General features: G+C 40.2%; 1 protein-coding gene across 2 annotated transcripts; it reads right to left on the bottom strand.

The window, feature by feature from the left end:
• Nucleotides 1-1,519: 1,519 nt before the first annotated feature.
• On the bottom strand, nucleotides 1,520-26,087 carry LOC115785436 (cyclin-G-associated kinase-like). 2 transcript variants are annotated; one of them, XM_030737062.1, is made up of 30 exons: nucleotides 25,946-26,087; nucleotides 21,179-21,240; nucleotides 20,099-20,158; nucleotides 19,812-19,926; nucleotides 19,236-19,378; nucleotides 18,895-19,020; nucleotides 15,747-15,836; nucleotides 15,421-15,556; nucleotides 14,760-14,872; nucleotides 12,978-13,056; nucleotides 11,132-11,249; nucleotides 10,335-10,343; nucleotides 8,428-8,477; nucleotides 8,058-8,206; nucleotides 7,745-7,867; nucleotides 7,497-7,630; nucleotides 7,217-7,411; nucleotides 6,981-7,098; nucleotides 6,818-6,897; nucleotides 6,436-6,629; nucleotides 6,120-6,281; nucleotides 5,833-5,999; nucleotides 5,443-5,701; nucleotides 5,152-5,346; nucleotides 4,732-4,869; nucleotides 4,529-4,615; nucleotides 4,106-4,393; nucleotides 3,544-3,692; nucleotides 2,222-2,398; nucleotides 1,520-1,830 (listed from the first exon to the last, which is right to left on the bottom strand). In XM_030737062.1, the coding sequence occupies exons 1-30, from the start codon at nucleotides 26,085-26,087 to the stop codon at nucleotides 1,729-1,731; spliced, it is 3,960 nt and encodes a 1,319-aa protein (XP_030592922.1). In that variant the 3' UTR covers nucleotides 1,520-1,728. The 2 variants fall into 2 exon arrangements, with proteins under 2 accessions (XP_030592922.1, XP_030592923.1); XM_030737063.1 differs by lacking the exon at nucleotides 10,335-10,343 and having other exon boundaries at nucleotides 1,690-1,830.
• Nucleotides 26,088-26,366: the final 279 nt, after the last annotated feature.

Below are 26,366 nucleotides of genomic sequence, written 5' to 3'. Positions count from 1 at the left end.
CACAAAAATATGTTAACCCCCCCCCCCACAAAAAAAAGAAAAAATAATAAATAAGAAAACAGGTGATTTGATTGGTCCATGAGGTAAAATGTGAAATAAACAAGTCAGAGTTGGAAAGAGATGAATGTACAATAATCACAAGACATGGGAGAGGCTGAGAAAATTAAATTAAGGAGAAAAGATTGTGAATGCTGACAAGAAAGCATGATGTTCAACAAGGTTTCTTTATGTTACACACACACACACGCACACGCACACGCACGCACACGCACACACACACACACAGCCAACCATGAAGCTCAAAAAAACAAAATGCCCAGCCAGCCATCTTAACTACTTGACTTTTATATTTACACTGAAGTGATGATTAACTGACAAACAGCTTAATGCAAACAGAGAATGGACCCCAAAATACAAGAAAACATAAAACAGAGCAACCAGATTAAATCACCATTTCCTTTTTCAATCCTTCAGTTACTCATCTTGCAAAAAAAAAAAAAGAACTCTAAACACCGGAGGTGGGTGAAGCTTGAAGAGACAGAGAGGGGTGTAATGACAGTTGATGATGGATATCCCCTTCTCCGTTTCTGCTACAAGAAAAAGAGCACTTCCGAAAGAAAAGAAAAGCTGCTGCCCATTTGGACTACCCTGGTTTAAAAAAAAAAAAAAATCAAACACACCTACCTCGTGAGGTGTTGGTGTAGGAGAGCATGCAGTTAGCTACACGGTGTAGCCTGAGTGGAAAGGATTAAAAGAGCACTTCAAAAACAACAGACTGCCCACTTGAGTTTATAGCATGATTTAACATCAATCTCAGGAGTGTGTGCAGCAAAAATGATAATGGTAGAAGCAGCACTAGTAGTGTTCAGCAGGCAACTGTCTTCACTTTCTGGAGAAGAAACAGCTCAAGAACAAACCCAAACAAGTCTTCACCCCTAAAGGCGCAGCAGTATCTGTATTAGAGGTCATTTTCAATAGATCTCTCTCATTTAAGAATCCTGGGGAGATTTAAATCCTGCTTCTGTATCATTGCAGGATGTTTTTAAAAATCCAGTCCTGGCCATGGCAGGTATGTTCCTAGACTCAACAGCAGCCTTGGCTCTTTTGAGGCAACTAAACACAAAAATGTATCTTTTGGACTTTCACGTCGGCCGGCATGCTGACTGATTTACAGCCACATTCAATTTAGGTTCACCAGTCAGTTAATGACTGATTGTTTGCACAAGTGCCAGGCACAAATGACTTCAACATCCAGCCACAGCCGATTTATCAGCGTTGTATTAGCGTTGGGGTGTTTTATCAGACTACGATCATTTTAGAAGTCTTTTTATTTTCTGGTTTTTGTTTCCATTTTGTCTTCTCCGTGATTGTTGCCTAATCCTTCCTCCTGATGTTTGCAGCACCACTCAGGCAGTCATACAGGTAGGCAGTGAGTTCAAGAATGATCACGTTTATTTAACTGGCTGCTTATAGACCAGCAAGGAAACTTTCATGACAGCCAGACATGAGGCAAAAGGTCTTTTTTTTTTTTTTTTTTTGGATTGAAGAAACAGAAGAAAATAAAGAAGGAGGGAGGGAATGGTAGAGAGGACACCTCTCAGAGGCTTTTTGCCCCTAAGGCCCAATGTGGGCTCAGTCCTGTCCAATCTGGCCCAGTCTGCTGTTTTGTTAGGCCAAATCCAGTCCAGTCTGGTCTGGTCTGGTCTAGCTGGGATCCAGGCCAGGGTTTTAGAAGAGTGCTTTGGATCCCTGGTTCTCAAACTCTGACCAGGCGTCATTCAGTTCCATAAAGATCATCTTAGCGTACTGTTCATAAGGCTGGCCCGTTGCCTGAAGACAGCATAAAGATGTTGCACTGATTAATACAGCATTAAAAACATAAAAGATGAGCATTCAAATGTTTTTCAGAGGCAAAAATGCTAAAAATAGATAAACTGATAACTGTGTTTAATCTTTAAATACAACAATTAACAAAATAAGCATTATGCTACTTTAAAGAAGACCATAAAAGCATCAGGCACAAAACTCATCTCATATAATGAGGTCATAAATCAAGTGAAAAGGAGGGCTAGTTTTAGCGTTTTCGATACAATGTGACTACTTGTTACAACTCGAAGGGTTGCCTCCTGCTTGCTGGCTAATTTAAATAAATAAATAAAGCCGTTTAAGGCACTTTTGCATTGGCACCATTGTTCAGATCCAGCAGGATTTGATACTGTACCTTATCTGGGTGGACAACCAGCACAGCCTTCCTATAGTATTTCTTCACCTGGTCAGGTGTCACCAGGTCGGCCATGCTCACAGGCTTCCAGCGCATTTCACCCTCCCACAGCACTGTGTGAAGAGTTGACAGCAGTGCTCGAATGTTTCGCTCCTTCCCTTCAATCCAGTCCAAAATCTGCAGCATAATAACAGATTTTTACAACTTGGAAGCTACTGTTTCCCTTCACAGCCAAGAGGTTTATTGGAGGAGGATTTGGGATAAAGCAGTGTGCTGTTGTTTGCAGTTTATTCATCAGAAACTGTTCAATAAACTACATTTTTCAGACACAGTTTTGAGATATTGCAGACGGTGAAGACGACACTTGAAATAGTGGAAAGTCCAGTTTTCTGGGATTCTCAGTCTGCATCTTTGGCTGGCTTTATGCATCAGCAGACAATGGTGATTTACTCACTGCTATCACCCCTTTATTTAACCAGAGCAGCTTTTGTAAGAACTACACACACTGTAGTTCTTACAAAAGCTTTTTGCCCAGGAGCGCACACTGTGTTTTTAAGTATCTAACACAGGGGTAGGGAACTCCAGGCCTCGAGAGCCGGTGTCCTGCAGGTTTTAGATGTGTCCCTGATCCAGCACACCTGAATCACATATAGAAGTCATTAGCAGGACTCTGGAGAACTTGACTGTAGACTGAGGAGGTAATTCAGTCATTTGAGTCAGGTGTGCTGGATCAGGGACACATCTAAATCCTGCAGGACACCGGCTCTCGAGGCCTGGAGTTCCCTACCCCTGATCTAACAAGTCATTCACATATTCTGTCCCAAGTCTCTTAGGTCATCCTCCCAACATCTCCTGTCAGCTCACCACTCTTGGCTAAAAAGTAAAGGTAACATTCACTGTTGCCTGCAGATATGGACCTTATATGACATCACATATAAGGTCTTATTCAATACCTGAGATCCACTTTTCCTGCTGTTTTCGTCCCCCCAGTTTTTGACAAGTTCACTCACAGTTTTTGATGCTTATTTATCGTTATCGTTTCTTTTTTTCCCACTAATGTATTTATTTCTTTATAGTAATTTACTGTGATATTATAGCTTAACTTTGTTTTTGTAAATGTATTCACTGGATTGTAATTTTTACATCCTCCATGTTTTAATATTTTTTCCTTTTATCTCTTCTGGCTGCAATCGTGGCTAAGTTTTTATTCTTACATCTTTGTACACTTGTTTGCTTTGACTGAAATGCACTTTGAGACCACTCCTGTTTCTAAGTGTGCCGTATAAATAAAAGAGCCTTGACATATGTATTGAGATTGCTACCTGTAATTTCAGAGGATCCATGTCTTTTGTGATCTCCTGTCTCCTCATTTCAGCGATGGTTCTTGGTCCCTTCTTGTCAGGTTTAGAAGCAAAACCCTGAGTTGAGAGCAGATCCCCAAAATCATCTTCCTTTACCTTTGGCTTGGGGCCTGAGAGACAACAGCACAGAAAAATTATCTACGATATACAAACTTTATGGGTATAAAAAGATTTCATGCTTATTCAAGCAAAGAGAAGACCAGGGAAATACAAGACATTTGATTTCCTGATACACTTTAAAGTACCACAAACTACAAGCAAAAATCAGTAAACAAAAATAAAATGTAAAACACTTCATTTAACTTTTTTTTTTTTTGCATTTTTGGCCACAGTGGCTTTTATCAGCAGTAGAGGGAGACAGAAGACACGCCGGGACTCAAACCCACGCCACCTGCACCACAACGCGGCATATATATGTGGTCGCCGGCTTCACCACTAATCCATCCGGGCGCCCCACCTCATTTAACTCTTTAATGTTCTCTCCCAAATGTTTGATTGGTTATTGTATACATATTTCTCTTACCAAATCCAGGCCCACGAACTCCTCTCTCTTCTCTCCCACCGATGACACTAGTGAAGTTAAGGTTGTAGTTTGGTTTAGAGGACTGCGAGCCTGCAGGCTGAGATGCTGTAGACACTTTAGGGCCAGATCCAGACCCTGGTCCGGGCATCCAAGGTTTGTTCTGGGCTGAGGTGGGTCTTCCAGCCTGCCATGGCTGAGCTTGAGGCTTAGCAGAGGAAGAGGAAGAAGAAGAAGAAGAAGGACCCTTTGTGCCAAAAGAAGGCCCAGAAAAATGACTGCTGGAGGAACCTGCAGGAAAAAAAATTGAGGGGTTATAGTTAGATGAGATCAATTTATAGGATTATAAGATTGACAGCCTTCCTCTTTTATGGGCATAAACTGCTCGGCTTACTGTCAGCACAGCACCCTTACATGGGCTCCTACCTGGCAAGTTGGAGTTCAGGTTTCCCAGGTCAGCAAAAGGATCAAAGGTCTGAGACTTGGCCTTTGACATGGATGTCATACCAGAAGCTAAAAATAGTGAAAAATATGGAAGTCACAACTTTTTCAGATTTAAAATTTTGATTTTGTCTATAAAACACATTTATAGACAAATAAATGTGTTTATTTAGGAATGTTCCTCCTACCTGCATTGGTATAACTGGGTTTGCTAGCAGTGGTGCTCATGCCTGCAGTGGTCCCTGTTGCCCAGCTGTCCCATCCACCGAGCAGGTCTGGCTGGCTGGCTGAAGATGTCATCTTAGGGGTATCATTTACAAGTTTATCTGTTAAGAGAAAAGCATCTCAACAATGAACTCTCTTTCCCATGTAAATGAAAATGTTGAGAGGAAGGATTGTGAGATCAACTCAGTGTTTGTAGGAAGGTGAAAATAGTTTCTCCTGGAAAAGTGGGAATATTGTAAGATACTGTCAGGAAGGTTATCCCGTGTGTTAGTTCAGTGTGTGTGTAAACAATCATCATATATCCTTAATGCAAACATTGGGATTTGAACACTAGATAGTTGGGAGATAACAATGACTGATGTCACAGGAACTGATGTACTTACTGAGGTTGAAGAGGCTGGTGTTAGAAGCGGGAGTGGCGTTACTGTGAGCTGAACTAAATCCACTGGTGGCTGAACTATCAGAACCCAACAAGTCTCCAAAGAGGTCTGGTCCAGAGGCTTGACGAGATGAACCAACACTGGAGCCGACACCAGAGCCAGATCCCATCCCAAATGGATCAAAAAGATCTCCCATTGCTGCAACACAGAAAAAGTGACAGGAAAACTGTATTAAGTGAAACTGAAGAAGTTTCAGAATAAAACAATTAGCACGTATTAAGCCTCGGTCCTTACGTTTTTGGTCTGGTGTGGCCCCACTGGCCGGCCCGCTGAAAAACAAATCTTCCTGCACTGCTCCTGTCTGACCAGCAGGAGGCGCAAATAAGTCATTGAGGAGGTCGCTGTTGCTGGAAGCAGTTTTCATTTCTCCCTGATCTCCTTGTTGAGGAGCAGAGGTGGTTGAGGACATGGATGGAGGTTGAAGGTCAGAGTTCAACCCCAAGAGGTCAGCTGTGTCGTCAGGAGGAGCCTCCGGTGTTGCAGGAGATGCCGTCTGAAGGGGAGACAAAGAAACCAAGAATATAAAGAAATAAATGGAGTCAAGAAAAAGAGAATTTTGGTACTACTTAATAGACGTATAAAGGGAGGAATAATGTATTAATATATTGATAAGATTTTCTGCACCTGAAAGTTAGAATCAAACAGCGACTCGCTGTGGTCACGTGACAATGGCTCCCCACTGGCAGCATAATACGAGTCAGACTCTCCTTCTGATTGATCACTCAGGTCCTCCTGCTCATTCATGGATCCTCCTCCTTGGTTGTCTGAGGTATCCTGAGAGCCACGCACATCTGTAATCATAGGAAGCTGGTCAGTGAAAAATTCAAGGTAAAAAAGGTTAAGAAAATGCTACATAGATTAATAAAATTATAGATTACAGATTTATAGAGTAGAATACAACAGAATACTACCTTCCCAGTCCAGGGTCTGGAAGAAGTTGCTGGCATTAGCATCATTGCTCATAGGAGACTCTGGTTCTGTTGCATTGGAACTGTCAGGGGTCTGAGCTAGCTGGGGCAACTCTGAATCATAAAATGCAGAAGAGCCTGGCTGACGAGGCAGCTCAGGCTTACCTGCAGCGATAAAGGTTTCAAGTTTAGTTCATATGTATGAGTAAATTAGAAAAACTGAAGAGCGGCTCAAGGGCAGAAAAGAGGGAAGATGTCTAATCTAAAAACAAAATAAGAAATAGATGAAAACACTATCACTCAAAGTAAAGCCATGCACCAAATTTGCTGAGGATCTCTTGCTGTTCATCACGAGAGGAGAAAAGGATCTTGGGGTTGAGGCCCTTGGTTTGGAAGCCCTCCCACGGAGGTGTCTTGGTGCTGGGTCTGTCCCTGGATTCAACCTCAATGTCCAAGTTGACCTGGAACAAGTCTGGGTACTTCTCCTGGATGTCACAGGCATCCAGATCATACCTGAGAGAAGAACAAGTTAATAAAAAAGAAATTATGAACAAAGCATATTGAAAGCACTCTAGTTTAAATTACTTGTTACAAGAAATCCAGCTACAAAAGTTCAACAATCAAGACCAGCTTCAACTGTTAATGAATATTAATAAAAATAACTTGCAGCAGTATCCTATGGATTAACACAGCATACATACTTGGCGAACTTGACAGTGGTCGCATTTCTTGGTACAAAGCCTGTGTGGAACTGGAACTGGAACATTTTCATGGATGCCATCTGAAGGAGAATTATAAATGCTGTGTGTTTCTTCATATTCATCACCAATTTGAGGCTTTAAGCAAGGGTGTCTGTGTTTATACCTTTGCCTGCAGACGTCCTCCCAGCGTAGATCTTGCATGATAGATCACAACCAGTACATCTCCTTGAACTGTAACATTGAGAGGAATCTCTGCTTTCCCATCTTCTATCTTAAAATCCCTGAAAAGTGAGATGGTGAGAGAGGAAACTGCAAAGTGAGTAACTGGATAACATTTAGATTAGATTGTTAAAGTAAAGGGAAACCTGTCAGGCCGTGCTTGTGCAGACAAAAACTTACTGCATCCTGTCATACTCCTGTGATGTGGTGAGGACCCTCTCATCTCCAACATAGACTTCACAGAACGGCCTGCACCCGTTACGCTGCTTGTTGAACAGTGGCACTGGCGTCATGGCGATGGAGCGTATAACTACAGGCTTGCTGTGAGGGACGATGGGCTCCTCCGCCATCATGTCACACATATACTCTATATACCTAACAGCAGAAAGCAAAATTGAGATCGTGGGTCCTACTAAGGATGGCCAACCCACAAATCAGCCTCCTTTTCTACACATTATACCTCTTGTGTGATGGTGTTATGCCCGGTGGGCAGCGTTTCATTGAAAACATGTAGACTGCTGCCTCAGCTGTGGTGAAAAGGCGGCAAAAACACAAGAAGGAGCAAACTGCCACTGCTGATGCTGCTCTGCCATCCTGCACACAGAAAGGGGTACACAGTGAAGCTGTGGCAGGTGGCATCCCGCTCAGTTTCACGCCATGTCCTTCAGTACTCCTCCCTATCTGAGCATGTGCAAAGGGCTAACTTACCAGGCAGTGTACTACACAGATGTTCCGCTGGTCCTGTTTGAGCCATAGATGCATGTTTTTACATACGCTGTAGAGACTGCGGAGGTTAGGGGCACGGCGCACCTGCCAGTTACACTCTGAAACCTACACACACACAAAAATTAGGCATCACAACAGCACCTATAAACACTATTACACCTGTAATTACTGAGAGTAAACAGACTATCCAGACTAAGCTATAATTTACCCTTCGTTTTTAGGGATTTCCCACACTGACACAAACCCCATATCACAAAGATGCACGTACACACACAAGCACGCAAAAACGTCATACCCTGTTGTGGAATCGAGAGGGCCTGTAGGATCGTTTGGAGAGGTTGTACACAGCGTAGTGGCCAGCATGACGTGAATCAAGGAAAAGCCGGACATCCTCAATGTTGTTCTTTATTGCCGACTCTACTCCCTCTGCTGGGAAAGACATGACTACACACACACACACACACACACACACACACACACACACACACACACACACACACACACACACACACACACACACACACACACACACACACACACACACACACACACACACACACACACAGCAAAGGCGTGTCTGAATGGGGGTCACTGATGATGCTGTACTTGGCACATATGAAATGACTGAATGGTGAAGTCTTTTCTATGGTTGACAGTATGCCTACCTGCAATTCGGGAGGTGATATATGAAATATCCAGGTCCCCTTTGGCATAGCTGTAACAGAAATTAAAAGGGCAATTATAAAACCAGTATGTACACAACAGTACGAGGACAAGCATAAATGATAAAACAGGGCTGAAAACAGCCAAATGATACAAACTGGTAGAGAAACGAAAGCTTTTCAACTCTGGTTTTGAAATCCAGATGTTGAAGGATGATCAACTGCTGGATATTCATCTCAGCCAGAGCCGCCACTCAATACACAATTTCAACCAGTTTTGATTAATATTGCCCTGGTAATTATGTAAATATAATTAAGACAGTCCCCAGTTTATCTTTCTTTATTCTTTATTGCAGCACAAGCATCTGGCAAATGCTTGAAAGCACACACACACACATGCACACACACACACACAGGAACACTCATTACTGCCAATGGCTCCTGGGTATTAAGTAATACTGGCAGTAATATTATATACAAGTTAGGTTTCATTGGATCTTACTAATACACAATCATACTGGAATAATGACGACAACTAAAACAAGGCAACATGATTTCTAGTGCACATACAGTTTAGTACAGACAAACAAACTGTAGGCCAAACAAAGAAATTGAGCCATCTGTGATGATGACTTTGACTTGTATGATATTAGGACACAAATTAAGACACATGTAACTGAAAAGGTTATTTAGTAAGCAGTGGAGTCAAAATAAAACGTGGACATATTAAGTCAGGTTAAAAACCTAAAAAATATGCAGTGAAAGCATAAAAACTATTTGGCAAGCAAGCACGTAAATCACAAGGTGGTTATGTGTGATGAATACATGGTTCAGACAGGTGGCTAAAAGTATGAATAAACAGCTCAACAGATGCAAGAAAAGTTGCATGCAAATTAAATATTCTTTTAATTTCTGATGTGCATTTAAATTAAAAGTAAAAACAACCCCAGTGGCTACCCTGAAATTATTTCTGATGATTACTCCATGTAGACCTGAAAGCATAGCTACATAACACTCTCACACACACACACTATTTTATATACACACACATAAAAATATGTGAATATTTTTAAATCAGTGGATAAAATAGTGGAATTTAAAGACTTAAAAGTAATGTGTTAACAGTTACTTTAAAGTAAGAAGGTAGATTAAATAAATCATGTAATCAAATTTGATATGACAAAAACAAGCAACAACAAACAAAAAGGGGCTCTTTACCTATAGTTATATTTAAATAAATACATTTTAAAAAATGATGCTTTTAATTTATAGCAACAAATATGATTGCTATGTTAAAGGCACCAAAACAAATGTCACCATTTATGGTCCATTTAAATGACTAAGAATCTGCACTGCTTTCTGTTCCATCACTACTATGACACCAATTCTAGTTTTCTCAAACAAAGTTTGAACATGTTAATATTAGTTCAATAGTTTCCTGAAAGACTCTCAGAGAGAGTTTGTTTTGACTACCGTGTATCATTTTAGATTAGATTAGATTCAACTCATTGTCATTGTGCGCACAAGGCACACAACGAAATGATGATTCCAGATCACTCATCCAGAGACGAGCATCTGCGGTCATGCAGCCAGAGACCGGCGCTACCATTAGGCAATGTGGTTTAAGTGTCTTGCCCAAGGACACAATGCAGCCCAGGGACAGAGGCTCGAACCTGCAACCTTCCGGCTGCAAGGCGAGCACCTACAATAAGTAAGGGTTTGTCCATTCACATCACACTCTGCATTCACTCAGCTCAATTACTGAATGTGCGATGTTAGGATCAGCAAGGTATGATGGTGGACACTGAGCAACAAAAGACATATAAAATTTTTTCCTACTAAATTAAACACACACTACAGAACACACACAGTAACGCATGAGCTGACGCATTTCACTGACCCATATTTACCTTGGGCTGCTAGGAGATGGACACATAGTGGGACCATGAGAGTTTGGGACAGAGGGGGGAAAAAAAAAACAAAAAATAAAAAAATGACCAAACAAATGGAGCAAACTACTGAAAGAAATAACCAAATGAGACAAACTTTAACAGATGTGAACAATGGGGCTATCAAAGGAACACTTTGCTGCTTAACCTGTCTATACCTTTCGCAGTCATTACATTTACACTGGTTGCTGCAGTGTAGCAGACTCCATTAGTCAATGAATGTAGCAATGGTCAGTAAGAGAATGGCAAATGAATAAGGTACGTCATCCTCTGGGACCATAAACACTGCAGTCTGAGTGGAAACGCACATTTAGACAATCACACAACAAAATGTTCCTTTTAAAAGGTAAATCTGGGACCAGGTTATGATAAGTGTGAGACACAGTTGCAGGTGTACAATAATCTACATTCACTTTAGGTTAACGCAACTGTGACGAAACAACTGAGAAACAGTGTTGCTTAGAAAACAGTTGCCATTTTCTGGATCCGTACAGGACATTAAAATTTGACATTTAACATTACCAAAGGAAATACTGTGGTGGAACTATGCATTATATGCAACTACATGTAACCAATGTAAAAATGTAGAAAGTTTAACTGAAAGTCAACTCCTCCAAAAAAACAAACACACAAAAAACAAACAAACCCCAAAACAAAAAAGCAACCATAATGAAAAAGATTTATTAAAATGTATATGACAACAAGTGAGGCATAAATAAATTGAAGAATGAAATTCATGGTAACAAGAAGCATCTTACCTAGCTACTGACTGGATGACCTTGGAGGAAGTGTCCTTTATGTTGGTCAGGAAGCGCTCTGTTCCTCCCTTTAAGATATCAAACAGGCCACTCCCAGACTGATCAGGATCATATACACCTTTAAAAAAGGTGAGGTAAATAATAGTAAATATAATGAATTTACAGGCAATGTCAGAGCTTAAGCGCATACACTTGGTTTAGCTAGTGAAATCACAGCCGCCCGCTATTAGCAGCAAGATGTGTGACACTTATGAAGAACGATCATGCTCATATAAACCTTTAATTACATTCTGGGGTTCATTAAAAGGGCTCAAACTGAAGCATTTTACTAATAAATGCATCAGATAAAATCAGTTTCTTTTAGCTGTAATGCAGCTGCCTGATGCTGAGTTATAACAACAGGCGGTTGGAGCCACTCCTCAAGGGAAAGAGCAAACATATTCTGCCCTTCGACAGATGGTTGACTGGTAGTGCAGAAATCCTCTTAGTGGACAGTAGACAGCTTGCAGGTCTCTGCGTATGTATAAGTCTGTGTGGATATTTATGGGAAAAATAAGCCTATTATGCTCATTGTGAGATGAACAGACAAATATTATTTTCAAATATAATTTTCTCACCAAGTACTTTGAGCTTATGCTATCCATAATCTAAATAAGCTCAAAAACAAACAAATTAGTTATTTTTAAATCCTTCATTTTACTTTAGACATACTAATGCATGGTCTGTGGGTGTAACGTTTTCTTTTCTAAGAAGCATTTTAATCTATATTTTTTGCAACAGATTCATATAAAAAACAACTACTAAACTTGAAATCTGAGCACACCACTACCAGCTATGCTATAAACATTCAAATCGCACATTGCTTACTATAACACACCAGCAGCATGTGAACCTCTTTGCAAAGATCCATCAAAATTAGTGACAAAAATATCTGGTTATTAGATTGTTTTGCTGAGGAACATTTATCCTGATTCTATGACTCATCATGCCAAGAGCCTGAACATATATTATAACAAATATGAGGATTTGTTCTATTACCATTAAAAATAGCCAACCTAATGCAGTCCATCGTGGCCATTCCTCACTCAGAGAAGGAAAAAACTTTTAGTGACCTTATAGGACCTTGGATATGGAAGAGTTAGTATGTGTGTTAAATGCGTCAGCAGTTGGGTGGTCACTGGTATAACAATAACTGCAGTTTACTGCAGTTACTGAGTGAGTTGCAGTGGTAGGGTGGAGAAATTAAATGTCATGCTCAGTTACATCTAAACAGTAGAATTTGTAGGACAGATACGGATCTAGCCGTTTCTGATGGTGCTTCCCCACAGGAGCATTTCTGGACAAGAGGAGTCATGCCTTTTCTTCACCGTTGGACATCTGATTGGTGTTCTACTAAACAGTGAATGACAGGTGCTCCCTCTCTCTCTTTCAGCCTTCTACAATCAGGCAAACACCTGAGCAAATTTTTGCCAGGGATGTCTGTGCAGGGACTTTAAACTGAAATCAATCGACTGGCTTGTTTGTGAACTTATATCACAGAAACAATCCAGAAAAAGGTGTTTCTGAAAGCATCAGAACAACAACAACAAAAAAAGCCCTGCAGCTGCAATTCGGTTCTATATCTTTGAACAACAGCAAATACATAAGTTGTGACATTTCCATTTTGGAAACAAGGCACTGACAAAATGAAATATCAATATTGCTGTGCTTTCACACAGTTTTAATCTCCTATACTTAACTGTGAACACCTGAAACAAAAAAACAATAAAAACACAACCCAACCCACAACCTAACAAGTTTTGTCCCAATCCCAACCCCTACCATTAAAAAGGAAAAAAGCCTTTACCTGCATTGTTGTGGCTGTTGTGGATCTGCATGGATGGCTGTGCGCCATTATTGCCAAAACCGCCGTTCTGCTCCAGCAACTGCAGACATTCATAGCCATCATACACAGGACGCCAACAGTAGTATGTACTTAACATTGTAACAGGTAGGTTAATGACATAAAAATATATATATATAAAAAAGAAGAAGATTTGTGGCCTAGACGTCCTGTATTGTTTAAACAGAGTGGCTAAACCATCAGAAAGTTAAAGTTCAAATCAAAGCATCCTTGGAAAATCAAAATATCTTCAAAAATATCAAAGAAAAAATAAAGAATACTCCAAAAATACACAATTTTGGTCACACAGAATAAAAACAGAGCTTGATAGAAAACGAATGGTCAGAGCCAAAAAGTGTTAAGAAACACATCAGGTCCCGAAATGAAAAAATCCGTAGCTCCAAAAAAATAGACGAATTACAACAAATTAAAAATAGGCGGTGTCAGATGATTACTGGCGGTCTGGGTCTGTGTTCAACAGCCAAACAGCCTCTGCGTAACGTCTAGCTTATTTCCCTCTCAGTGTCTCACTTCCTTCACAAGTTTTCTCCTTTCCCTCCTCTCAGCCTCTCCATATGTCTGCGCCGAACTGCAGCAGAAAGAGGAGGAGGAGAAGTCCGAGGATCATAATCTCCTTAGATCCAGCAGGGAAACCCCTTCTTAACCCTAATCAGATCAGCAATCGCCAAATCTGCCTTCACTCTGCACACACTTAACAGCCTCATCAGGATTCAGTTTAGTGAAACATTTTTATAAATCCAAAAAACAAAAAAAACAAAACAAATCTCATTGCCTCAATTTCTTCATTTATTCCAGAACATAAAGTCATTTAACCAACATTTAGTTCAGCGTAGTCACACACCCAATCAGCACAAAACAAGCAGGCACACATTGCAGGAAAAAAATTACATAAAAATCAGTGTAAACCTGGCAAATGTTGAAACTGAAAGCAGCTTTATGTAAATCACAACAATGACTGAGGGTTTAGTGATAAGTACCTGGATTTTTGAGGATTTGCGGTGAGAATCGTGGCTGATAAGTTGGTCATGGTCGGCCACCACGCAGAGTAAAGTGGTTTTCGGTTCCAAAACCCGGAGTTAAATCTCAAATCTGATTGTGCTCAATTAGCCACTGTAGGTGGTGGGTGTCAAAAAGCTTTTTTTTAATAGCCACTGAAAATGCTGCTTTGCAACTAAAGTGTTGGTATCACTTCATGTTTGCTTTAAATTTCAGTTCACCCATTTTCCACGTCTGTCTCTCTCTCTCTTTGGGCCCATTAGGACCTTACCAGCTGGGAAGAGAAGCGCCTGGGAAAGAGAATACAGACTCCTTTGTGCTTGTGTGTGTGTTCGCAAGTCTGTGTGTGTTGTATGTGAGGCTTAGCAAATGTAACAGCATCAGCAATTTGAGGGAGTTTAAGTTGTGTGTGCGCATTTAAACGCATACACATAGAGGAAGAAGCCATGTGGTCGGTCGGGCTGTCAGTAGCCTCTTCACAGGCTGGCACACACACTGAGGACGTGCCCCACTGCCTCAGCCGATCAGTTTACTCTAAAATACACTTGTGAAAGCTGTCAGCGACTCAGAACGATACCTGAAGCAGAAACGATTTCACTACCACCAACTTGTCTGATGAACTCGAGATGTAGATTCAAGAGCTACTCTACACATACACAAGTTTTTTTATAAATACTGCATAGCAGGGGTATTTTTTGTTTGTTTTTATTATAGTATAGCTTCTCTCACCTCAGTAATGGGGGACTTGGGGTTGACGTTGCGCGCTGCTGCTATCTCCTGGAGCTGGTTGACCAACTCTGTAATAGACAGACGTTCCTCTGGGTTCACCTTCAACATGGAACCTGAGGAGGAAGAGGAGGAGGGAAGAATAAGGGGGGAGGGTAGAATGTGTGTTAAGTTAGCATGACGATGTAACTGATAAAAAAAGACTTATGACAAAGGTGAGTATAAATGCACTGATGTTTATGGGCAATGGAATAATAAAAAATATTCATGAAAATGGCAGAAAACTGTCTAAAATTAATTAATAACTAATTTGTCAGTCACATACATGGAAATCAATGTGAATAAATAAATATCACTATAGAGTTAAAGAACTTTAGTGTATGATTTTGTAAGACTCTTTGAAAGAGACGGGCATATTTTATTTGTTGTTTAACCAAACTAAGCTAGTTACATATTTTAAATCATTTACATTTCCAGTGCTCTGTATTGCATTTAGTGGCATGATTTTTCTACATGAATGCTATTTTTGGCAGTGCTGCCCTAAACATCTGGCAGGCTGGTAAAGGTGTGAAGCAGATTTGGCTTAGGGCATCGACTGTAACTTGTGAGCAATTAGCTGGAACTGATGAATCAATGAACTGACTGGTTGACAGGCAGTACATACGTATGAGGTCGTGATACACAGTGTACTTGACGTCGTTCTGAGGGATGGAGTACTTTCCGTTGACAATTTGTAGCTTGGCCCCATCCTCAAATGGATGCTGCTTAAAACACAACAGGTAGAGGATGCATCCCAGCGCCTGCAGGTGAGAGGACACACGATGAGTACGATAATCAAACTCCGGTTGTTTGCGGTAAAAAAAATACGCAAAAACATGCATCAAAAGATAAGCACAGCAAAGGCAGAAGAAGAGAAATAATAATAAAGAGAGGTGAACTAATATCTGAAAATGAATATGCACATTTAGAAAAAAAAGTCAATGCTCTGACCCAGATGTCTTGCTTCTCATTGATGGGAAAGTTGGAATAGAGATCGATCATCTCTGGTGTTCGGTATGCAGGCGTGGTGTTCCTCGTTATCTACAAAAAGACATAAAAAAAAAAAAAGAAAAAACTAACTTCAAAGCAAATATGAAGTCGTACATTTGTAAATCTTTGTAAAATTCTCTCTCCTGATTACACAGAAGTGAAAAAGCCACGTGTTCCCCACTACAGAGCTAAGCATTATATAAGAAGTGCACACGATGCGTGTATATACTCACATCTATTATGTGCGACATGTGGCTGGTGAACGAGCAGTCTATTAGATTTACAAACCAAGACCTCTGGTGTCCTGCGTTCTAAGGTCATCTGGGCAAAGTGAATGGGCGGCTGTGTGGCTATGGTATAAATATAATTTACATGATTGATCGGGGCTTCCTGGATCTCTGGCTATTAATTCAATTAAAGGTTTCTGGTTTCTGCCCACTTAGGGCCACTGAGAGTTCTGTATGTGTCTGCTGTTGTCTCAATTAATCATCTAGCTTTTTATAACAAAACTGAAGCGTTTCCATGTTTTCTTAAACAAATGAAAACCACATAAATTGTTCACATGTGAAGCAGACTTCAACCTTCAATCTCCAAACATGATTTAAGGGAATAAACACAAACTTGGTCAAACCAGGACCATTAAGATTATCAGTGATGAAATAGATTCATTTACATATTTAAACTGTTCTAAGATGACATATTCTGTGTTTTCAGCTTAATCTTGTCTTTTATGTATTTACCATTTTTAATACATTTTTATCCACTTCTTATCCTTTGCTTTCAGTTCATTCTGAGGTTCCTTTATGGGTTTATTTTTATTTTGCTTTGCATCATGTTTTTTTAAACACTCCTTGATTCCTTTTCTCTATCTCTAGTACTGCGCAAAAGTCTTGAGCCACCCTCATTTCTATGTATTTTGCGAAGAAAAGGGGAAATAGGTGCAGAGATTTATTGAAATGGGGGAACAAATAAATCTTTGTATGATCACCTTTATTCTGCTGTCTACAACCTGAACTCTCTTTGGCAGTTTTGTTGAGAGTTTATTTAAGTAGTCTTCAGGGACGGTTCTCCAGGCTTCTTGAGGTCATTCAAAGACCTTCTGTGGATGTTTGCTCCCTTTCGTTCTGTTCTCTGCCAAGATGAATCCCACCTTGCTTCAATAATGTTCAGGTCCAGGTTGTGGGGAGGCCAACCCAGTTATTTAGTATTCTAGTTATAGTGTTACGTGTTTTTCTATCCAGGTATGCTTTTACTGCATTGGCAGTTGTTTGGGATCATTGTCATGCTGACAAATTAAGCCGCTGCCCGTCAGACACTTTCCAGATAGTACTACATGGTGGATCAGAACCTCACAGTACTTCTCTGTGTTCATAATTAAATCAATTTTGACAAGATTCCCAACACCACTGGTTAAAATGCAGCTCCAGACTATGACAGAGCCTCCACAGATGGCTGCAGACACTCACTGCATATCTCAGCCTTTTCTCCACATTTCTTTTTCTTAAGAATGGCTTCTTGACAACCACCCTTCAACTGAGACCAGGCTTTGGTGAACAGTAGATAGATCCACTGAAGCCAGATGCATCCACATTTCCACTGACAAGGCACCTGTGCCAATTTTAATGAACCGGTGAAATGCTTAAGAACAGGCCTGCATTTCCACTGCACTTTCTTTATGTATGAGTGTGGGCGGTTCCTCGTCTTGAAACAGAAGCCGAAGGGCACAAATGTGGCAGAACACACTCCTCTTTTACAAACTTTATTTCTTGTGCTGCAAACACGTTTTACAATCCTAACAAAACTGCAGCATCTGTGTGCGGCACAATGTAAACACAGACAGCGATTACGAACAAGACGACAAGCACGCACTTTGCATCTGTGATATGAACTGATGCAAAGCAGCAAGTTCAGCCTTGAAGCCCAACCTAATTCACGGCTGTGAAAATTGCATCGTTTTTCTCATGTAATAATAATACACACAATGCAGTGAAATGGGTGTGGAAAACTTTAGGTCGAGATGGCAGAGTCATGCCGTTCTGCCACTTTCGTCACACGTTCCTTCTTTCCAGACAAGCTAGTTTACGGTGCTGGAATGGAACCCATTTTTTTGGCCGAGTACTGAGAGAGTTCGCGGTGGGAAAAGTGCTGAACGGTTTGAACACTTGGCACCGGCACCGTGTCAGTGGAAAAGGGGCTTCTGAGGTCTCCGATTTTTTTCCTATTTTATAAGGACATGACTTTCAGATACTGTCAGTCTGCTGTAGATAATTTTTACTGCTTTTGTCCTCCACTTGTCCAGTTTCCTCAAATTATTTAAGGAAACACTGCGCACCATGCAGAGATATGCCAGGTTTTCAGCCAATAGCTCTTTGGGAATCACCTGGTTGGTGCAAAAATGCTTTTTAGCATGTGCCAAATGTGTTATTGTTTGGTGTTTTTCGTAGATTCAACTAAATAAAAGGAACAAATGATGTGTTTTTAAGACAGGCTGATAGTAACAAAGAGCCTAAAGATATAATTTAAAGTTGTTGTCTGTTATATGTAGGCACAGCACTGGTTCATCTCTTGAGTTAGGTGCCCTGTCATGTTTTAATGATCTACAGGTCAGCGTTAAGTGGCTTGAAAAAGACATTCATCTGAAAATGGTCAGATACAAGGACTGGACTGAAAATGAGTTTAAAAAAAGCAGCCAGCATTATAAGACCTTATAAAGAAATATAAAGAAATGAGGGGTGGCTCCAGATTTTTGCACAATATCGTAACATTTCTCATCTTTAAGTGGTTTTACATTTTTGCCCTTATTTCTGGTTTTAGTCCTTATCCTGTGTATTCTTATATAGTTTTACTGTTGACTCATCTTAAATGGAAACTCCTGTTGTTTTAAATGTGCTTTATAACAAGTGACTCGACTGTAATAACTTCAGAAGTCATATTTTTAATTTATCAATATGTTCAAAAATGGCCTTAGATTATTAGACTGATTAATGAAACCTAGAAAAATATGATCTCATATAATATTCAATACATTTTAATAATCAGTGTATTTTATAAGGAGGTCCCTGTTAAGATGACCAAGAACTGATGTTTAAGTGTGTGCATGTTTGGGTACCTCATCCTCCACCATGGACCTCTTCTGTGCCGACCAGCTGTAGTCTGGATAATGTGACACTGTGGTGGCGCTGCCAAAGTCACACAGCTTGATGGTGCCCTGGTTACTAATCAAGAGGTTCTCAATCTGTGACAAATTAAGCAAGCAGTGAGTTAGCATTTCATTTAACTGCCAGAAATAAGCCTCATAAAACAGAACTATGAACTGTCCTGTAAAATGAGGCAGCAGCACGTGATACTGTGAAAATGTAGTCATAGAAAAATGCACTAATTAAACAACTTTTTTATTCATCCTCCCCTGTAATACATCATTCACTCTTCCACTACCAGAGGCAGACCAACCTTGAGGTCTCTGTGTATGATAGCAGGCTTCTGTTTGTGCATATGCTGCACAGCACGGCACGCCTGGTAGAAGATTTTTAGCACAGTGTCACATGATAGAGGAGCCCTCTGCTCTACCCTCTTTATAAAGTCCACCAGCTGACCTGAGGCGGAAGGGATACAAAAGGATAAAAGAATGTAAACATGCAGATAAAACTCTCGTATTACCCATAAAATTACTAAATGAAAGAAAAAGTGCTTCACACACACACACTATATAAATGATTTATTTCTGTTAAGACACTTTCCTGTGGTAAGTCGTAAGGATTTGCTTAGAAAGCTGAAAAACTGCTGAATGAAAACCATATCTGTTGTAACTACACAAAAAGGAAGCTGAGCAGGAAGCACAAAGGCTACAGACAGGAAACTTTCATGACAAACGTCTTACAGTGGAAGTTACTCGGAAACAGTTCCAGCACCCCCGAATTACTGCGCATACATTTGATGAGTAAGAACTGATTCAGCACTGAAGAACCACAAAGAAGAGGAAAAAACTGAGAACAGTGCCTTTCTGTGTGTAACAGTGTGCACATTTACCTTTACACAGCTCAGTGAGGATCAGAAACTCAGCCTGCCCAGTGTCTGACTCCTCTTTACTGATCGAGGCCGCGGAGCAGAACTGAACTGTATTTGGATGACCTGACAGCTTTTTCTATGGAGCCAGCGAGTGAAGGAACATACAGAAAAAACGCTGCTGTTGTGACAAGCCTCAGGGTTCTAGCTCTGAGGGGCTACCAGAACAAATTGTTATTGTCTATAATGAAGATGATTTTAAAAAATGACAAAAACATTTTTCCCTTTATTTATAAATGATTAAAGGATACCATGAAGCAGACTTCCTGAATGATTTCCTTGTTCTTCTCTTCTTCATTAGACAGCAACCTCTGGGAGGAAAAAAGCATTCATTCAATCAATCAGTTTGTTAATGCTTTCTGATCAAAGTTACACAATCTTTACATAATACTTCCTTAACAAGACTGTACTAACATATTGCATCAATAAATAGCCCATAAAGCATTTAGTTTGAATTAAAAACAACAATAAAATTATAATTATTTTAAAACTCATAACTCCAATTGTGTGATAGATACACTCACTAGCCACTTTCAGAGATTCCTCAGTCCAAACATGGTGCTGTGCATTTATAATTCATTTGTCTTGCATTAAAAGCTCATTTACAATTAACTGCTTAACTTTTCTACAATACAGCACAGAGAATCCTGACAGTGAAGCAGTACAGACACAAAAACATGAATCCATTTGTTCTAATTCTTCACATTCTTAGTTCTTCAGCTTTTGAAGTTTTTATATTTAAATTAGAAACTGAAGAACGAACAGAATTAAGTATGTAGCAAACGGTGCGAGCATAATTCCCTGGAGCCACATCATTCTTTACTAAATGACTTGCAGTAATTATTGAATATGATCGTCAAAATAGCAGGATAAGCAGTCACCCGCAATAATAAGCCTACATTTTTTTAAAGTTTCTTTATAGCTTGTTAGCACAGCATACCATATAAATACAAAAAAAAGCTAAATCTTTCTGTTACACTGTGAAGGGTCACATCTCATTGGATGTTCAAGGGTACGTAGTAACACAGCTAGTATTGCATCCCACATACTGACTAGTGTACATTACTCATAACTTGTAGTATTTCCTTTCTATTGCATAATAGAAGCATATGCTGTAGAACGCAAAATCAGTGTGAGCAGGGCTAATGTGCCGGATTCTGTGTATTGTGTAATACAGTAAAGACACTGCCCTAAATATTAACAAATGGGTGCATGAGCAAATAAATGTTCAGTGATAAACAAATAAATGTTCAGTGGTGATTGATACAGCCAAAATGTAACAGTGACACACTTGCAGCATTGAGGGTGTGAGCCAGTACACCTTATCTTACCTTGAGGGCGTAGTCTTTACCACTGCTCATGTCCTGGGCTTCATACACAAAGGCAAAGCCACCTTTAAAAAAAAAACAAATCAAAATACAGTAATGAGGATTTAATTGTGAATTTCCCTCTGGGATCAATAAATCAATTCTTATTATTGTTAATTTTTAGTGTTTTATGACTAAGAGCTCCTAAACTCACACACTCTCACCAGCCTCAGATGGTCACTGTATCCCAAAATTGTGTGAAGCTGACGAGGATAGTTTGTGTAATATTTTCTAGCTGGTGTCAAACTTCTGTGTCTGAACTGCTCTGAACTAAAAGTGATGGCTGGTGACATTACCCTGCAACATCACTTAGTACAGCCATTAACAAACCAAGCAGGAGAACATGTTCAATAGCTATAATCCATACTGTGTTTTTGAATGGATTTTCCTTTTTAGCACAGGAATACAACCAGCACACCAAGCAATCCATTTTATTTCATGGATCACTGAATTGATTACATTTCACCTCATGATGGTATACAGTACTGAAAACTTCAGCAATCCCCCCTCCCTCTACATATCCACAATCATTCAGGCTTAGAAGTCACAAATAAGCACAGTCTTATCTGTTGCAACCACAGGGGAGAGGCTCGAGCTTAAATTCCTTGCTGAAAAAAACAACAGTAACACTCGTTACGTGTCTTTCGCAAGCTTGCTTCTCTAACCTTTAGGCTCCTCTTTAAGCCCTGCTGATTATGTTTTTCACTGAATGTGTGGTTAAAACCTTGACTGCTTATTATGTGGTCAAAATAAGTTTCGCTACTATAATCAGTCTTTCACAGAAATCCATACAGAGTTTTCTGTGTCACAAAAGTGACTTTTTTTTTTTTTTTTAATTGGTTAAATCACCTGGTTGGGAGCAGGTTACAACCAGAGTTTTGGATTGCAGTGGTTTGAACCTAACTGTAATACAGATTTTCTGCTAGGAGAATATGTTTTATCTTAAGCTGGACCTTACTAACATCACAAATAAAGCCCAGCTGGAAAGTTGCAGCATTGCAAACTGTACATTGCATTCTCACTGGAAAGTGTGTTCATGTGGTGAAGCAGAAAATGTATAAACATTGTTATACGTGATTCTAATCTGCTGCTAAGTCTCTCTTACACTGCTGGAATTGCAGCTATCAGAACACAGACCACACACCAAGAATACCTGTTCAATCACAATTAATTTAATTTTGATCTGCTTAACTAAAGCGATTTCCACGTCTCTTTTATTGGGCTATGGGACAGTAACCTTTAATGTTTAAATGAATCCAGTTTAAAGTTTCAGAGCTCTAATGAGAAGCTGTTATTTTAGAAATAAACAGCAGCAGAGTGCACTGAGCATTAGAATAATTAACTGAAATTAAAATATTTTATTTTATTCCTCTGTGTGCTAAGTCACCAAATTAATGATTTTCAGCAGGATTAATCTCTTGTCTTATTTGCAGCAGTGTTGCATTTTTCTGTTGTTTTTTATGTTCTTTATAGATTTTTATTACCATTTTATCTTTGTCATCATCTGATAATGTCTCTGATTGGAGAAGGCAGTTTTCACAGGGATCATTTTGTGCAAAAGAAGAGTCATACGACCTGTTAAAATGCTCCTTTTTATATGAGTGCACACATGAAACAGAAAGCCCGGATTAAAAGCAGAAATTGATAGCCACTGTCGTGATACCCGTTATCTCCAACTGGGGTTTCAGGTTTTGTTGAGCCTGCTAACACAAGGAAAGTCTGGCTGTGTTGAACTTCTGTCGCAGTACGCCCCTCTAGAGAAACCGTTTTCAGATAGTACCACACCATCCTCATTACGATGTATTTCATGAAACTATTCTGTGCTGCTTAAAGCCAGACCCTTAAATTGACATAGCTTTTTAATGATTCCATAATGGGAATGTTAAGTGTCTAAGCAGAAGATGCACATGTGCTACAAAAATTAAACTGATGTGCTGACAATCAGAGAAAAGAGGATCTAGTTTATCAATCGCCACAGAGTTATAGTTAATTTACATGACAGTACCAACATAACGTGCCCCTTCCTACAGTCACTTGTTTTTTTTCCTGACTAAAGCGTCACTGTGACTGGTGAACAAGAAACTCTGGTCTCTGTGTGTGCGCGTGCATGTGTGTCTTCTTCCAAGTAGTTCTACTTAACAAGCCTCAGGCAAACACGGAAATGCCAGGATTACCATAGAGATGAGTAAATCAACTACCAGCCTAGCTCTGCACATGAAAAACTGAAGGAATCCTTTCAATCTTTAACAGGTTACTTTACATAGACCCAAGTGTGTATGGTGGTTATTTCCCCAGTTCTTACAAACGGCCTTTTCTGGGACTCGCACCAACATCTTCATGCTACATTTCTGAGCCCATGGCACACAAAAAATACAACTGACATCAAACCGCAGCATAATGTGTTGTCCCTTACAGGATTCATGTGTAACGTGGTTCATTTTGAGAACGTCCCTGTAGAGCTCAAATGTCTTCCGCTGTTTTGTGAAGGGGAAGATAAGAGGCTGAAACCTGAAAAAGCTCAACTTCCTTTGCTCCAATTTCCAAACTATTGTAAGAAAAAAAATACAGAAAAGTACTTAAAAATACTTCCAGTCCTTCATCATCACAGTAATTTATTTAATCTCACTCAGAGACAATACTGGCTTGGGTAATTACAACCCTATCGCTGGTGCAGCAAACAAAAAAACTATAGCTCTAGAAACACAGAACCATCTGGTTAAAGCAACCCATTGTCTTTGTCTCAGCAATAAGTTCCAACAATGGCACCATTCAAATAGCCTGATGGGCAGCGTTTTAGTGTAAAATGATCTCCACTCCACCATCTGCTTTGATTTTAGAAGTCTTGTGTGTCTCCTTTAACCTGTCTGAATCAAACTATTGTGGGTAAGGAAGTGAAAGCACAACACCAATTATACTAATAAAGAGAGCGGAATAAGCGTTGGGAAAAAAAGCTCATAGGATATCTGAGGAACAGCGGTGCAGCGTGATTCCTGGTTCAAACCTGCCAGCCGGTTAGGGCCTTTCTGTGAATGTTCTCACAAGCACAACGGACCTGAAGTCTTTTATCACCCTATTTTTTCAGCCAGCTTAAAACTGATGTGACAAAACACAAACATCAGCCACAGACACTAGTAAATGCCATCAAATCAGCTGACAGGGCAATAACAATGTTTGGCTGATATGCTGTTTCACACCATAAAGACAGGGAAAAATCCCCCCAGCCCTTACAGTGAACTGACTTCCACAGTCTGTAAATTCATAGCAGCTTACAGAAGGCCTCATGCAAAATAAAATATACCACGAACAGTCTACTAGGACAGGTAAGAGCTGTCCAAAATAGATGTGTAGAGAGAGATGTGTTCAAAGACACCATTAAGGATATAAAGTGCACTGGATAAAAAGAAAAAGACGTGCCAGGTAGCTTTAAATGTGCCGGGAGAGTCTAGAAATGCCCATGGAAGAAGTGAAATCGGTTGGCCTGCCAGCTGGAGGTTCCTGCTGTGAAACTGGGACACTGAAGACACCCATCTGCCAAAATTTGAAAGCACTTTTCGGCAAGATACTAGGTGGAGTTCAACTTCAGCAATCATTGATCTAAGCAGCTTTCTTGATTGTTTATGTGAAATGTTGGAGCACATCAGATCGTGTAACCTGAGAGTGCACTATGTTCTCTTCTCACATGCCTACAAGAAGCAGAATATAATATTTATAGACCGGGCACAAAGCAAATGATCAGTGCTACCTCTAGAAATCAGGAAAATCAAATCAGCCTTTGTCTTTTTGTTGTTGGAGACAGTTTCAATTTAGGTTCCCATCCACACAACGGCTGAGAAAAAAGGATCTACTAATCAGATCACATTGAACTGTTGCCAGTTACCAATTCAAGCACTTTGTAAATCTAAACTACAGATTATATATGTGAGTCTGAATCTGTTTAATTGTGGTTAACCTGACAATAAAGATTTATCATGTGCTCTAGCCATGCAGCAAGATCCCCGTTTGTTGTCACAAATCTGACCAGTGGATTTCTTCATGTGGCATCTCTGGTATTCACTTGTTTCTACTGCAGCCCTAACTAAAGATGGGAGATATTTATGTACTTAAAAAAAAAAGAAGGATTAAATAGGCAGGTACCAGTGCTGACACTGGAACAGCCCTCTTGTTGACGCCACAAAAAACAATCCAGCCAAGCTTTTCAAATGCGGTGTTTCGACTGAGATTTGAAGAGAGTTTTCGGCCCACCCTGTTGTGTAAATGTTTGGCAACTAACAACAGTCATCACTTATATGTTCGCGGCCCGGCAGGCCTGACTCACACCTTTAAAAAATTTTTGATGGAGCCAAAAGTGCCATGTTTCTATGAAAGGTGGTAAGGTCAGGTGGACACGTAAAGTGTTGCTCTGCGTGCACACACGGAGCTCTCTGCGAATTAAAGCGGTAACACAAACATGTTAAGCTGAAGATAAAAATGTATTCATCTCCTTCAAGTACCGCAATCTGGGAACCGATATAACATTTACTAGATACACTCGAAACCAAATTATCTCCCGGTGTTTGCTTCGTTGTAACTCTTAATATCGTTGTCATTGGCCAGCACTTGACAACGACATTATCACTGACTCCAGTAGAGGTATTTCACAAACGCTAACATGTTAGCCAATTCAGCTAACTAGCATGACTAGCCGCAGAAGACGTGACCAAAATTTCTCGCTGTGGTACACTCCTATCTCACCTTCCGCGATCACTCTCCTGATCCTCAGCTTCATGTCACCGAGCTCCACGACTTGTCCGACGAAGTCATTCTGGTCCCGACTGGCCGCTCCGGATGAGCCGGGCCCGGCGAGGAAATCTAGTGCCGACTGGAACAGAGACATGTTTTCCAGCGCCTTATTTCAGGCTGACAGAGACCGCCTCCGGGAGAGGGAGTAAGCTATCTAAATCCTCACCGGCTCCGCAGAAAAACTCTACAGCTGTTCACTGCGTTACAAAGACTTATAAGCAGGTGATATTATTCTTTCACTGGAAGCAAACATTCTCTTCCTGCTGCTACACTAACGGCGACACCATCATCACAGCGTCGACTTCCGTGAAGGGTGATGACGTCGGGACACGATTCAGTCATGTGACATAGAAGAAAATAAAGGGGTCCTGAC

This window comes from Archocentrus centrarchus, chromosome 9 (assembly GCF_007364275.1).
Source record: "Archocentrus centrarchus isolate MPI-CPG fArcCen1 chromosome 9, fArcCen1, whole genome shotgun sequence".
Lineage (NCBI taxonomy): Eukaryota > Metazoa > Chordata > Actinopteri > Cichliformes > Cichlidae > Archocentrus > Archocentrus centrarchus.
This window is presented reverse-complemented; position numbering and strand designations above follow the sequence as displayed.

Bases quoted from the DNA above. Each gene is read 5' to 3' on its own strand.
- LOC115785436 (XM_030737062.1), bottom strand. From the start codon at position 26,087: ATGTCTCTGTTCCAGTCGGCACTAGATTTCCTCGCCGGGCCCGGCTCA. The intron at 5,702-5,832 runs GTGCAGAAAATC...TCTCCCCTTCAG, and splicing joins TGTTTGATTCTAACTTTCAG to ACGGCATCTCCTGCAACACC. The intron at 4,616-4,731 runs GTAGGAGGAACA...CACTATTTTTAG, and splicing joins ACCCAGTTATACCAATGCAG to CTTCTGGTATGACATCCATG.